Source organism: Heteronotia binoei, chromosome 11 (genome assembly GCF_032191835.1).
Source record: "Heteronotia binoei isolate CCM8104 ecotype False Entrance Well chromosome 11, APGP_CSIRO_Hbin_v1, whole genome shotgun sequence".
Lineage (NCBI taxonomy): Eukaryota > Metazoa > Chordata > Lepidosauria > Squamata > Gekkonidae > Heteronotia > Heteronotia binoei.
In genome coordinates, this window is record NC_083233.1 from 58,961,115 (window position 1) to 58,976,481 (window position 15,367).

At 43.0% G+C, this 15,367-nt stretch overlaps 1 protein-coding gene across 2 annotated transcripts in view; it reads right to left on the reverse strand.

Moving 5' to 3' along the window:
• MED13L (mediator complex subunit 13L) overlaps positions 1-15,367 on the reverse strand; it is a 287,857-nt gene that overhangs the window by 142,976 nt on the left and 129,514 nt on the right. For both annotated transcript variants that reach the window (XM_060250117.1, XM_060250116.1), the window contains exon 4: positions 6,163-6,246. In XM_060250117.1, coding sequence (XP_060106100.1) covers positions 6,163-6,246 — 84 coding nt within the window. The remainder of the gene's footprint in view (positions 1-6,162; positions 6,247-15,367) is intronic.

Consider the following 15,367-nt stretch of genomic DNA (forward strand, 5'->3'; position numbering starts at 1 on the left):
TCTCATGAGAGATTGGAAGTGGCCAGACAGCGCGCACATATAGCCACACTGCATTTAAAAGGTCCAAGGAGGACAGCACTCAGCTTCCTGCTAGGACTGCAGAGCTGAGAGCTGACAAATGCAGGAAAAAGAAGGTGATCAGAAAACTGTGCCCCCCTTCTTGAGGGAGCACTAAGGCCAACAACCCTTCACACACCATTTCTCCATTAATGGTGCAAACCAGCTTGGTGTAAAAGTCAGTAATGTCAGGCTAGGAGCTGACCAACCAAGGTATGAATCCCCATTCTGCCATGGAAGTTTGCTAGCCGACCTGGGGGCAGTCACAGACACCCAGCCAAACCTTCCTGACAAGAGTTACTGTGAGGATAAAATGGAGACAGAAGATGTTGTAAGCCATTTTGGATCCACACTGCAAGGAAAAGTGGGATGTAGAGAGCGGGAAGAGGACTAAATGCTCACCAAAATTTTATTATACTACCTCATGAGATCTTAGTAGCCGTTTTAGGTTGTCTAGGCAATCAAAGCTATCATCAGTGATGTTGAATGTGGTTGCCTAGATAATCCAAAATGGCTTCTGAGATCTCATGAAGTACTTTCACAAGATCTTGGAAAAAACTATTTTCTCCACTTTGAACACAAACACTGGAGGGGGGAGCAAATTTTTTCCCACTCTAAACACAAACACTTATTACTTTGGGGGGAGGGGGGAATTGAGATTTTTCCGTGAACCTGAGAGTTCCTCCAGGGTCACATAAGCTTCTCCACCATCAGTACCTGGCCCCATAGTGCAGATACTTGGAACTGCATGCTGGGCGGCATGTTGTGGAGTTAAATATAAGATAAATGGAAAGCAGAAAACCTAGGAGACATCAAAGTAAGAGATTAAAGAGTGTAGTGCCTTCTGAAGGATTATGGGAAAAGCTGGGTCTGAAGTTACTGTTAGCTAGCATGCCATGAGAACACCCTCAATACATCTTTGGCGCTGCCAGTTCAGCAAAGCATCTCAAATATTTGCTAGATCTCAGTGGAGTCTGAGTCATTTTGTGATTAATGGCATGACAGGGTCACAAACACAAGGATACAGCTTCCTGTTTCAATTCTTACAAACTATCAAGTATTATCATTTCCCATGGCACAAGCATAAAGGGCAGTTGATAATATGCTGACAGTCACTTACACACACTTCAAAAAAGAAACACACGCAAGTTGGGGCAATGATCGTAAGTTTAGCTATTCACAAACACAAGAGCAAACAAGAGCAAACAACAACAACAACGTATTCATTTATTTCATTGAAGGTTCCTAAAATAAGGGCTTCCTGAATTATTTAAAAAAATGAATTCAGCAACCAGACGCATTAAAGAAGTGGAACATGTGTGCGTTCTAGAGAGCTGACATACTGTGAAACTCTCAGGAACAGCCGCTGTTCCATCCATAGAAATATGTATGGAAATATGCACAGACACAAAGTGAAATGTCTTTCACAGCAACCAGAGAAGCAACAGAAAATAAGAGGCAGCTTAGACACACCATTTCTATATTTTGAGCTCAATAATCCTCCCATACTTTGGAAGTTTGTGCTCAGTAAAAAAGAACATACAAGGCATGTAGATTGAGCCAGATTATTTGAAGCTGTAAACATCTACAGAAAGTACTTTCAGAGATGACATGCTAGATGAAAGGAATGCAGACTGCAATTTTCTGGCCAGCACATTCCCACATTCCAGAAATGCATTATCTTGTTCAGCAGTGCCTCTGTGGGATCTCCCTGGCTGTTACTTGCAACCATAGGAGAACTAATACTTCTTTCAAATATGACACGTTAAAAATTACAGAGCATGTTGCCACAGCTTTTACTACCAGGGATGCAAAGCTGGAGTCAAAAGAGCAATGAAGGAACTGTAGTCTCAGGGGCAAACCCAACCTTTTAAACAGAATAAACTGAATTCATAATAAAATGCTAGACTGGCAGAATCGCTGAAAACTCTCTTCACAGCTGGGGGCGCAAACAACAGCACAACACAATAACAAAAACTAATCAATTTTGCTATTTTCATTTCAATTTCAAAAACGTATAAGGATAAGAGTAGTTACTGCCCTAGGCTTTTAAAAATAAAAACAAAATTATTCATAGCGCATCATTGTGGTCTAAAATATCTTGTTAATGGTTGTACAGGTGAACATGTACTTCCCTATCAATTATTTCTGTATTGTTTAGTAAACACTTGCTGTTTTCTGTATTTCTGTCATGTTCAGAACAAGTACAAATGAGTTCAGCAGAAATAAGCTATAGTAAGAATCACCTTTCTTAAGCATTGTGAAGAACCTTTCTTTGTGATGTCAAGTCGCAGCCAACTTAAAGCAATCGTTAAGGCAAGAGATGAACAGAGGTGGTTTGCTATTGTCTGCCTCTGTGTAACAACCTTAAACTTCCTAGGTGGTCTCCCATCCAAGAACTAACCAGTATTTAGCTTCTGAGACTGGGCTACCCTGAGTTATCCATATCAGAGCATGAAGAGCCTTAGTCTCAGTTAATTGGCAAGTACACACACACACTACAGATCAATTGTGGCCATCTCAGTGATACTATAATTCCTAACATTTCCATTAAACTTCATCTATTTTCCTTCTAGCCTTTTAAAAAAAAAAGCTAAACAAAGAACAAATATATGGCCCACCCAGTAAGTTGTACATTTAATGACTCTTTCCACTTGTCCTAATAATTCTTCATTTCATGCACAGATAAAATATTGAGCAGCAACAATAAACAAAAGATGCAAGGAAGGGCAGTTACTAAGTCCAATTTTAAAATGTGTGTGTGTGTGTGTTTGCCACAGCTGACTAATCATAGTTTGGCATGTTTCAGAGACGGGGGGGGGGGGGTTGTTACTGATGGGCACAAATGGCTGATGGGCGCTGTTCTATATGTTTTATTATCTTACTGTTTTAAATTGTTGTAAATTGATGTTTTTAAAGCTAAACTTATGTTAGATTTTATATGTTGTAAGCCGTCCTGAGCGCCTTCGGTGGGAAGGGCGGGATATAAATTGAAATAAACTAAACTGAAACTGAAACAAAGCCAAACAAACAGTTTTCTTTTGACAGATTTAAAATAGAAGCTCTAGTCTTAAAAGTTTATACAGTACAATGCAAGTTAAAAATGTTAATACCTTAGAATGGTGGTACCCAGCCTGTGCGCTGGGGATCCCCAGGGAGCTATGGAGTTGTTGCATGGCATCTGCAAATCCATCCAGCTTGGGCAGACTTCTCCCACCTGTGCCATCTCACCTCCACAATGGCCATAGTCGTCTCCTCCCAATCTCTGTGCTGGGCCAACTAACAAGTTTTATTCATCAGCCAGCTTGCTACAGAACAGCCATACCTCCCCAACTAAGCCCACCTGCTCCAAGCCCCTACCTACTAAGCAGCTGGCATCACACCATCCTCAGCACGATGGGAGGAGCAGCTGAGCATCCATCGGTCATGACTGGGTTCAGCATAACCTAACAGTTCTATCCACAAGAAGCATTTTGTATTGACCTTTAATCATTATTTGTGTTAGATTTTGATCCCTATGAGCTCCTTTGGGAGGAAAGTTAAAATCAAAATATATAAGCATCCACCAATTGTCTGTCAAAGACTGAAAGCTCACTGTGCATCCAAACAATTTCCCATATGTACAGACTAACTGCTAATTGTGTTATGAAAAGGAGGCATTCTAGGCTGCTGTACCTTAACTCTAAACTATACAAATATATGAAGCTTTCTTATACCATGTCAAGTCATTGGTCTGTACTAGCTATACTTTAATCAGAGCAAAAGCTGCAAAACAGTACCAACCACTTCACTGTAATAAATAAGCAAATATAGCTATTTCAGACTGAATATGACTCACACATATGTGTAGCAGCTTAGTTTAGTTAGCATTTTGTTTGGGAAGATTTAACACATTTTGCTTTCATGCTGAGAGTATAACCATATTCTGGCACCCAATTGGATTCTGGAAATTAAAATGTTTTTGGATGAATGGCTTTCCTGTTTTGAACTTGGATACTGAAATTTTGCACACTCCCAAAAATCACAGTTCTATTTGGTTGACCATCATTTGAGGACCTAAAGCCTTTACATCAGCCAGCTTCTGTAGTCTTGCAGCTGAAGAATCCTTCTAAAATGGAGGTTCTGTGGCTCAGCTGGGGAGATGCTGACAACGGAGGCCCAGGTTTCCATCATTGGTGTTTTACCAACAATGCCAAGTCAGGCAGCTGGCCCCCTACCTGTCTCGCCCAAATCTAGCCACTGTAATCCATGTAACAGTCAATTCTAGGCTGGATTACTGTAACTTGCTCTATATGCAGGCCTACCTTCGAAGCTGACCTGGAAACTCCAGCTGGTGCAGAATGCTGCAGCCTGGGTCCTTACGGGGACCCTGCACACAGCTCACATTTCTCCTCTGCTGCGGGAGCTGCACTGGCTTCCAATGGAGTACTGGATTAGATTCAAGGTATTGGCATTAATCTTTAAGGCCCTAAGCAGCCAGGGACTCATGTACCTTTGGGACTGCCTCTCCTGGTATACACTCAAGAGGACCTTGTGTTCTAGTGATCAACACCTGCTGCTGGTCCCTGGCCTATGAGAGATCTGGCTGTCCTCAACTCAGGCCAGGGCTTTTTCTGCCCTAGTCCCAACCTGGTGGAACTCTCTGCCAATTTCCATCTGGGTCTTGCAGGAATTACTACCATTCCACAGGGCCTGCAAGGCAGAGATATGCTGCCAGGTATTTGATTGAAGACAGCTATGGTTATATCTTCTGCTCTCATTCCCCCGCAAAATAGCTGCACCACTTGATGCCATCTGGTTTTCAGGAACTGCACTGTTTTTACTGTTATTTAATCTAGTTTTATCTGTTTAAATTGCTGTAAACTGCCCTGAGTTTGGCTATCAGGAAGGACGGCCAAAACTTAGAATCACAAAGTTGGAAGGCACCTCCAGGGTCATCTAGTCCAACCCCCTGCACAATGCAGGAAACCTACAAATACCTCCCCCTAAATTCACAGTATCTTCATTGCTGTCATTGGTTTAACCAATGTCATTTGCTTAATAAATCTTGATTTCTACTAGAATGTTCTACTAGTATATTTCTAATAGATGGCACAAAAAAAACTATACAAAATGCTCCTTGTGGATAGAGCTGTCAGGTTATGCTGAACCCAGTCATGACCGATGGATGCTCAGCTGCTCCTCCCATCGTGCTGAGGATGGTGTGATGCCAGCTGCTTAGTAGGTAGGGGCTTGGAGCAGGTGGGCTTAGTTGAGGAGGTATGGCTGTTCTGTAGCAAGCTGGCTGATGAATAAAACTTGTTAGCTGGCCCAGCACAGAGATTGGGAGGAGAGGACTATGGCCATTGTGGAGGTGAGCCTAGGGAGATGGCACAGGTGGGAGAAGTCTGCCCAAGCTGGATGGATTTGCAGATCCCATGCAACAACTCCGTAACTCCTAGTTTTTAATACTGAGTGACAGAAAAGAGAGCTGACTCAAACCCTTCTCTGTAGAGGGCACTGAGCTATGATGTAAAACTGGGAGTCATAGGTTCCAAGTAAGAGAGAGATTAACTTTGTTCTACCCACAGGTTTAAGTCACATCCTCCAGGGATAGGAGGAAATACAATGACTTTGGGATAAAAATGGAAGCAACCTTTCCCCCTGAACAGCCTGGTTCAGAGGAAATGGCAGCAACCAACTCTGCATTCTAATGAGAACAATCTAGGAAGCTTCCTGTAGCCTTTTCCAAACTGCAGCCTTAAAGTAAGAAATAAAGCCCTGTTTGTTGATGAAAACCTGCTTCATGTGCTGCAAATGGCAATGTGACTCGCTGGGTTGCACTATAGTGACAGCATAGTTTTGAGAAGGCATTTAAAAAGACTGTGGTATCTTTAAAAGCCTTCCCCAAGTCCTGCCACCAGTGCCAGCACATCTACTGACACAAACCATACAAACCTCTCAAAGCCACCTGGGAGGTTTGTGAGGGCAGGATGGCACCATCCAAGGTTTGCAAACCATGAACCAAGCATGGCTAATGACAACTTTTGGTTCACAATTTGGTTTGTGTCCATCCCTAATTCTGACAGTCATGGAAGTTTATTTCAAAGTACAAAGATATTTTACCTTTTGTTAACGGGCTTTTCATCTTTCTCATACGGCCGAATGAACCATTTTCCAATCCTCACAAAATTCTTATCCATCAGGCATCTGAAATGAAACACAATAGGAAATATTTGGCAACTGCTGAAAAAATTAAGACTCAACAGCAATCAATCACCACTGAGTCAAGATTGTATATTTCACATGTTGAACCCTTCGTAACTTTGTCAGTTCTGCATTTACACAGATACCAGTATGTTTTACCTGCCCTTTCGTATTAACTGTCCCCATCATGAAACTCATTTCACAAAATCCTCCTATTACTTTCTAACACTGCAATCCCAAATGAACTTAAAGTTCATATTGCTTCCAACAGAAGTTCCTTGTTCAGGAAGCACGAACAGTATCACAGCCTTATTTGATGCAAAAATTATTAATCTGAGAAAACCAAATATTTAACAGTTTAAATGTGCACAATAAACATCTTTTAGTTTATTATCTGGCTGCCAAAACAAACAGAACAGATCATCATGTCGATTTGGTACTGCATAATTCAATATTAAGCAAATCAGATTTCTAGCATTAAATTCAGGAAACATGAGATACTGTATCATTAAAGTCAATAATTCTTTATTCCTAGAAGGGTTTATATTTCTAAAGATACAACTATAATGGCAATTATTAAGGAACAAGACAAAAAAACAGGAAAAAGTTTACAATCAAAAGAGAAACGTTTTAAGACAAACAGAACTTATCTGAGCAATTTATCAAAGATCATTTTGCAACTTTTCAGACGAACATGACTTCACACTTAAATGCTGAGTGCTCATTCAAATCCACAGTTGCCCAGGGACAAGATGCTGTCAATTTTTTGCCTACTGGAGACCAAACTCCAGATGACAACAGGGAACCATTTTATTTATACTTAGATTTGAGCTCATATTTATAAACCACCTTGCAGGAAAAAGGTTCCTATGGTGGCTTACAATAAAGCAAATGAATATAATTAAAATCCGACTAGTGATTCAGTAAGGAACCTAAACAAAAATAGCAATGGCCAAACAAACAGACCAGAATAAGAATAAGAAGATGAACAGCAAGAATGTCTGCTATACCCAATCCCTTTAGGTGCAACAACAAGACCAACAAAAGGACACACCTTTTCATTCTCTGAAATGGATGAAGCACTGTGCCTGCTGAACTTCCAAGAGAGAACTTCAATCCCTGAAATCCTCTGTTAAAAAGACCCTCCTGCCTAAAATCCTGGAGATCTTCTGACCTTGACAGAACAATGGCTTGATTCAGGTAATAAAGCAGCTCTGGGAATAGCTCTTTGGGGCTCCCAGCCATCATCAGCTCCCCTGAACTGCCAATGCTACAACAAAAACAACTGCTTATCAGATTTTGCACCTAAATGCTGAGAATCTGACTTACAATACTTACCAGCAGCAACTTTGTTATTTAATGTTTTAAGGGAACAGACGTGGCTCAGTTAAAGAGACTCTGCTTTGCATGCAGAAGACTGCAGGTTCAATCTCCAGATAAAAGGATCAGCTAGTAGGTGATGGGAAAGACCCTAGAGAGCTGCTGTCAGCCCAAACAGGCATTACTGACTTGGATGGACTGACACAGTCTGTCTGCATATAAGGCAAATTCATGTGTAGCATGCAGAAGGTCCCAAGTTCAATCCCTGGCATCTTCTCTTAAAATGATCAGGGAGTAGGTGATGTGAAACATTTCTAGCTGAGACCCTGGAGAACTGCTATGAGTCTGAGGAGCCAATACTATGATAGACCAAGGCAGTTTCAGGTGTAATGCCCACAGCTAATATTAAATTTAACAACCCTACAGAAAGACAGTGAAGATAAGTCTAAACTATAAAAAAGAGGCTGGCAGACTGTTATGCCAATAAAGGTTCTGTGACTGTGACTGACTGACTAATGTGCCATTCTAGAGCAAACAAATCAAGAACTTGAAGAATGAGCAATTCCATACTCACACTGTGTCAGATAAGAAGCTGAGCTGAAAGTACAGTGAATGCACTCTACTCACATTACACAGTTTGATACCATTTGAAAGCTGGAGGTAGAATAACAATCTGACCAAGTAGTCTTTTGCAGCTAAGAGACAAACATAAGTACTGACTGCAAAACGGGCATCATTCTTCCTGCATATGGAGTTTACAACAGTACTTGTGGACACATGGTCAAGGCAAATGAAACACTTCTCTGGTTCCTTAGAGCCTGCTATGTGAAGGTAGCACTGTGAGGACAAGTATCCACCCAATGCTGGTCCCCTAAGCAGATGAGACACAAGTCACAGCTATCATTGGAGGGCAATTTAGGATGGCAGCGGTGGCATTTCTTTAAAAATAGAGTGCAGCCCATGCAAAAATGTTCCCTGCTGGAAATGGGAGGGGGGAACTGGGAATGAAAGAGAAAGAAGAAAATACAACAATAAAGTTGGGGGGGGGTGTAATATTAGGTAGATATGCAGAAGAACTCAGTCAAAGCAGAAGAAAAGGAGAAGGAACTGAGTTAAACACTTAGCTGAAGACGAGCAGGGGAGACGAGGTGTGAACTGAGAGGCGGTCAAAAAGGAACTGAGCAGAAGGCAGCTTTCTCCTCAGCTCCAGGCATGTGCAATAGATGCCTGCACCCCAAAGTGGGGAGAAAGCCCAACTAAAAGAGTCAAGGCTAGCTGTAGAACAGGAGTGGCCAAACTGTGGCTTAGGAGCCACATATGGCTCTTTCACACATATTGTGTGGCTCTTTAAGCCCCCACCACCCCATTGGCTGGCTTAGAGAAGGAACTGGTAACTTGGAGAATGCATTTAAAGTTGCTTTCTTGCCACATCTCTCTCTTTCCTTCCTGCCTGCTCTCAAACATCTGATGTTTATTCTATGTGGCTCTTATGTTAAACAACTTTGGTCATCCCTGCTCTAGAACATTCTCTGAGACAAGGTCATGCACAGGTGCCCTATCCAAGTGTGGGACTGCACAGAGATCATGAAGAAGATCTATAACTTTTCTAGATAAACTAAATAAATAGTAGTGATTATAATCAGCTACCATACAGTCCCAGAAAAAGAAACACTATGCCAACAAAATCCCAGTTAAGTGAAATTCAATATTTAACTTCTCCCAACTTCAAAATGCTTGAATTATATTGTGAATTATGTTTGCACAGTTTAAATTCAGGCTGTCTACACATGGGGGAAGCAAATCAGTCCTTCCATCCACCGAGTCTTCCCTTTTCCATAACTTACACGGTCATGGGGTAGAAACAGCTGCAAAGTTCCCTTATCTTGGTCTTCTTGTGTCCCTCAGGGAACTGCAGCAATATCCCAGGCACAAGGAGCCCCAAAGGAAATGATTTACATCACTGTCAATGGCTGCCTGAATTCTGAGCATGTTTACATGGAAATAAGGTCTCACTGATTTCAGTGGAAGTTGCTTTTAAACAAACATGTTCCACATTACAGTTGTGTGTGTATAAGTGCTGTCAAGTTGCTTCTATGAACTAATTAATTTAGGCAACCCTGTAGGGTTTTCAAGGCAAGAGGCAAACAAAGCTGTGGTTTGCTACTGCTGCCTTTGTGCAGCAACCCTGGACTTCTTTGTTAGTCTCCCAATCCAAGTACTAGTCAGGGCCAACCCTGCTTTGCTTCCAAGATCTGACAAGATAGGGCTAGTCTGGGCTGTTCAAGTCTGGGCAGAGCTTGCACAGGAGCAAGTAAAATGGACAAGTGCCCTCTACAACTTCCCCAGATGTACCACAGCACTCTTCATTATCCCTAAACATACCATGCATTTGCAGTGGAGTCTTTCCTCCTGTTGATATCACAGTTTAGGAGCTTAGAAAAATACAGCAGCAGAATCCCAAGAATCAGAGACACTCTCTAGACTGTCCTTCTTCAATGAATGGACCCGGAGAAACTACATTCTTGCAAGTCCTTCCCTGGGTGGAATTAAAACCTTCTGAATGGCAACATGCATCCAAACTGCCAATCAATATGTGAGTCAGAATGCAATGTCAAGATTCCCAGCTGAGTGAAACAAAACATACTGCAATATCTTCCACTTTCACCTGTGCTAACAAAAAATGCACCTTGAGAACAACAGATATCAAGGGCTTGTGTATAAAAAACCAAAACAATTTTAATACAGGGAATACATGGAACTCTGGTTGCCATTCAAAAGCAAGATTCCATCAAATTATCTACCAACACTGTGAAGTGAAGACTGAATAGGGTGTTCCTGCCTGGCTCACTGGAGCCATGAGAATGGAGCTTGGGGACTTAGGAACAATGGGCAGCAGGATTCAGACCCTGCTGCCCTGCACCAATCACAGGCCCCCTGCTGGTTTGAATGGTCCAATAACATGCTTGCACAGGAACTCTGAGTTGTATATAGTTGGCCCAGTTCTCGAGTCTTGAAGTGCAGCCTACGCAATGCTGTACCTAATAAAGAGGTGATGTTCACTAGTTTGCCTCTTCAATGCATCGAACCCACTATATTATAATCACTGACAGATCATGTCCTGGACCGCAGGCCAGTGCAAATTCCATACTCTAGAAGCAAAATTAAATGTCTACACTTTGAAATTAATTACAGAAAGTTGCTGGATTTTTTAAAAAATGCTTTCTATGCTTCTAAAAATAAACTGTCAGAGTGCCAAATCACAAAACCACCACCAACTTGTCCAATCACCTGGTAATATATATATATTGGGGGGGGGGGGGAGGGAAGGAGGGGAAAGAGGAGGAGGAGGGGGAGAGGGGGAGAGAGAGAAATTATGTCAACAACAAAGTCATTTTAAGTTAAGTTTCAATTCAGAACAATGGGGTATGAATAATGTAACAAAAACAAATCAATAAATAGTGCACATTTTACCCATCCCACATGAGTACTGAAACTTGTTTAGAATACCAGTTGAACAAAACTTCTGTAAAATCTGAGTCAATTGCCAAAAAAAGAGTAAATAATAGGTGCCTCATTACTGCTACCAAGCTTTACATTCCCTGTTGTGAATCAATCTGGAATCTCAAACAGAGAACATAGATCCAAACAAACATTTAGGATTTATACTTTATTTTGAATTCCAAGTCCTTTAATTCTATTGGATTTCTAGGCCACAAATACTATTTGTTCATTTACTGAAACCTCAAGAGGAAGCTCTAAAAGTGTTACAGTAGAGAGGGGGGTGGAAAGAAGCGGGAGAGAGAGAGGGAGGAAAAAATCAAATAATCTTTGCTTGGCCATGCTTTTTGTGGCTTCTATCCCACATTCATTTTGCAGAGAGGGGGGGGGGGAGAAACATGTTGGAAAAATAGTGAACTTATAGTCTTCCCTAACAGAGAGTAAAGAACTGTAACTCTGAATTCCACAACTATTGACCCTGTACCTTTAGCATCATTTCACCTATCATGTTTGGAGCTACTGTTGGATCTTCTAAGAATACCTAAGTATTTTATTTAGTTATGTCATTTATATCCCACCTTTCTTCCCAATGGCGATCCAAAGCAGCTTATGTTGTTCTCCTCTTCCATTTTATCCTCACAAAAACTGCGTAAAGTAGGTTAGGCTGAGAGTGTGCAATTGAGCCACACTCATTAAATAAGGTTCCACAGAAGAATGGGTCTCACATAAAATCACAGAGTTAGAAAGGGCCATACAGGCCATCTAGTCCAATACTGGTCAATGAAGGATAGCCTAGAGCATCCCTGACAAGTGTCTGTCCACCCACTGCTTAAAGACTGCCAGTGAAGGGGACTCATCACCTCCCTCTGTAGCTGATTCCACTGTTGAACCAACTATTGAATTGGAAATAGGCTGTGAGGCTTTTGCGAAATTTTTTGTGGATAAAATCGCGTCACTCCGCCCCGACTCCTCTGCCAATTTTGAGACAGTTAGCGAACTCGAGGCTCCGAGCCTGTCTTCGGATTATATGCTGGATGACTTCGACCCCCTCAGCCTGTAGGAAGTTGACAGGATCCTCTTAGTTGCTCGCCCAACTACCTGTAAATTGGACCCATGCCCTTCCTGGCTTATTAAATCTTGCCAGGGTGACCTTAGATATCCTATACGGGATATCATAAATAGATCCCTGAGGGAAGGGCACTTTCCAACGCCGCTCAAAGAGGCTGTGGTCCGTCCCCTCTTAAAGAAACCATCGTTAGACCCGGCCCAATTGGCACACTATCGGCCGGTCTCAAATTTGCCCTTTTTGGGCAAACTTATTGATAGGGCAGTGGCGATGCAGCTGCAGACTTTCCTGGAGGATGCTTCCATCCTTGACCCATTTCAGTCCGGCTTTCGCCCGGGACATGGGACGGAGACGGTGCTGGTCGCCCTAGTGGATGACCATCAACGGCATCTGGATCGGGGCGGCTCGGCGGTGCTGATGCTGTTAGACCTGTCGGCTGCGTTCGACACGGTCGACCATCGGCTACTGAAGGGTCGCCTCGCCGACGCAGGGATTCAGGGGTTGGCTTTACAGTGGCTTTCCTCTTTCCTTGAAGGTCGGGGACAAAGGGTCGCAGTCGGGGGGGAGCTGTCCCGGAGGTGCACACTTGACTGTGGTGTGCCCCAAGGGGCGGTTCTCTCCCCGATGTTATTTAACATCTATATGCGACCTCTTGCCCAGATTGCCCGAAGGTACGGGCTAGGGTGTCATCAGTATGCTGATGACACCCAGCTCTATCTACTGATGGACGGCCAGCCGACCTGCGTCCCGGAAAATCTAGATCGGGCACTATATGCCGTGGCTGAATGGCTCAGACTGAGCGGGCTGAAGCTTAACCCTGCGAAGACAGAGGTCCTTTGCTTGGGTCGCCGCGGTCCGGAAAGGGGAATCCCCCTACCAGCTTTTGACGGTGCGCCGCTGATAGCGGCGGACAGGGTCAGGAGCTTGGGGGTGCTGTTGGAGCCTTCCTTAAAGATGGAGGCTCAGATAGCAGCCGCTGCCAAGTCTGCGTTTTTTCATCTTAGGCGGGCAAGGCAGTTGGCCCCCTTTTTGGAGCGCGACGACCTAGCAACAGTGATCCATGCCACGGTCACCTCGAGGTTAGACTACTGCAATGCCCTCTACATGGGGCTGCCCTTGTCCCGAACTCGGAAATTGCAGCTGGTGCAGAATGCCGCGGCCCGGCTGTTATTGGGTCTCCCAAAGTGGGAACACATTCAGCCGGGTCTTCGGACCCTGCACTGGCTTCCAGTAATATACCGAGTCCGGTACAAGGTGCTGGTTATCACCTTTAAAGCCCTATATGGCTTGGGACCTGTCTACCTGAAGGACCGTCTTTCCCCACACGTTCCCCAGAAAGTACTGAGGTCGGGAACACAAAATCTCCTTACTATCCCTGGGCCGAAGGAAGCCCGTTTGAAATCCACCAGAGAAAGGGCTTTCTCTGTTATGGCCCCTACATGATGGAATCAGCTGCCGGAAGAGGTGAGGGCCCTGCGGGACCTTGTTCAGTTCCGCAGGGCCTGTAAGACGACCCTCTTCCGGCTAGCCTATACCTAGCTTGAGAATTTTAATGTAACTTGCCGGATTTCTTTTATATACAGTTGAAATATTTATTAATATTTATTGATAACCATGGTTTTATCTGTTTTTATCTGTTTTAAATGCTGATCCCTTTATATGTTTAAATACTGTAATTTTGTTGGATCTATCACTGGAAGCCGCCCTGAGCCACTTGTGGGAAGGGCGGGATATAAATCCCAAATAAATAAATAAATAAATAAATAAATAAATAAATAAATAAATAAATAAATAAATAAATAAATAAATAAATAAATAAATAAATAAATTACTGTAAAAAAGTTTTTCCTAATATGCAGCCAGTACCTTCTTACCCTTCATTTAAATGCATTATTGTGAGTCCTCTCTTCTGCTGCCAAAGGAACAGCTCCCTGCCCTCCTCTAAACAACAGCCCTTCAGGTACCTAAAAAAAATATCATGCCCCCCCCCAACCTCCTCTTCTCTAGACTGAACATTCCCAAGTCCCTCAAGCCTTTCCTCAGAGGGCTTGGTCTCCAGGCCCCTGATCATTCTCATTGCTTTCCTCTGTACCCACTCCCTTCTGTCCGCATCCTTTTTGAAGTGAGGCCTCAGGAACTGTACATGGTTCAGTTCTGGGCCTAGTAATTGTCAATATTTTAATCAGTGATCTGGACGAGAGTGTGGGGAGCTATTCATTAAATTTGCAGATGACACCAAATTGGGAGGAACAGCAAGCACACAAGAAGATACAGAATTCAACATGATCTGAACATGCTGGGAAAGTGGGTGGAAGTGAACAAGATGCAATTTAACAAGGATAAGTGCCAAATTCTACATCTGGGTAACAAAAATAAGCAACACACATACTGGATGGGGGATACACTTCTGGATAAGAGTGTGAGTAAACAACATCTTGAGATATGGGTGGTCCATAAGTTAAATATGAGCAGCCAGTGCAATGCATGAAGAAGGGGGAAAAGCCTAACGTAGTCTTGGAGTGTGTCAACAGAGGCATAACATCCAAGTCACAAGATGTCACAGTCCTGCCGTACACTGCATTGGTCAGGCTGCACTTGGAATACTGTGTGTCGTTCTGGTCTCACAGGACTTGTTAGGGACAAATCTGTGCTGACCTGAATCACCAAGTTGTCCTTTAAGTGCTCACAGATTGATCCCTTTAAAATCTGCTCCAGTATTTTCCCTGAGACAGAGGTCAGACTGACTGGTCTTTAGTTTCCTGGGTCATCCCTCCGTCTGCCCTCTTCAAGTCTTGTGGCACTTCTTCCATCATCCAAGAGGACTGGAAGATGTTGGACAAAGGCTCTCTAGAAAGTTCTTTGAGCACTCTTGGGTACATGCCATCTGGCCCAGGGAATTTGTATTCATTCAATCCAGCTAGGTGCTTCTCAACTACCTCTCAGTCCATGTCAACAAGCAGCCTGGATGCCACACCTTGCGATGAAGGAAGCTGTTAACCAGACAGGTCAGGAACATGCATGCTCATGGACGCTTTTCAGAGTTTGTCTCACAAATCCTAGTCTAACCTCTGCACTATGATGGCTAATAATAGTACTTCTGTTCACCTGGCTGAAGAAAGTGAGAATTGCTTCCAAGTGAAGTTACTCCCCCTTTAGTCCACATATGATTAATATGCATGGACTAGTGAGCCAATGACTTATGGCATCATTTGCAAAGCAATGCTAAATAGCTAACAAACT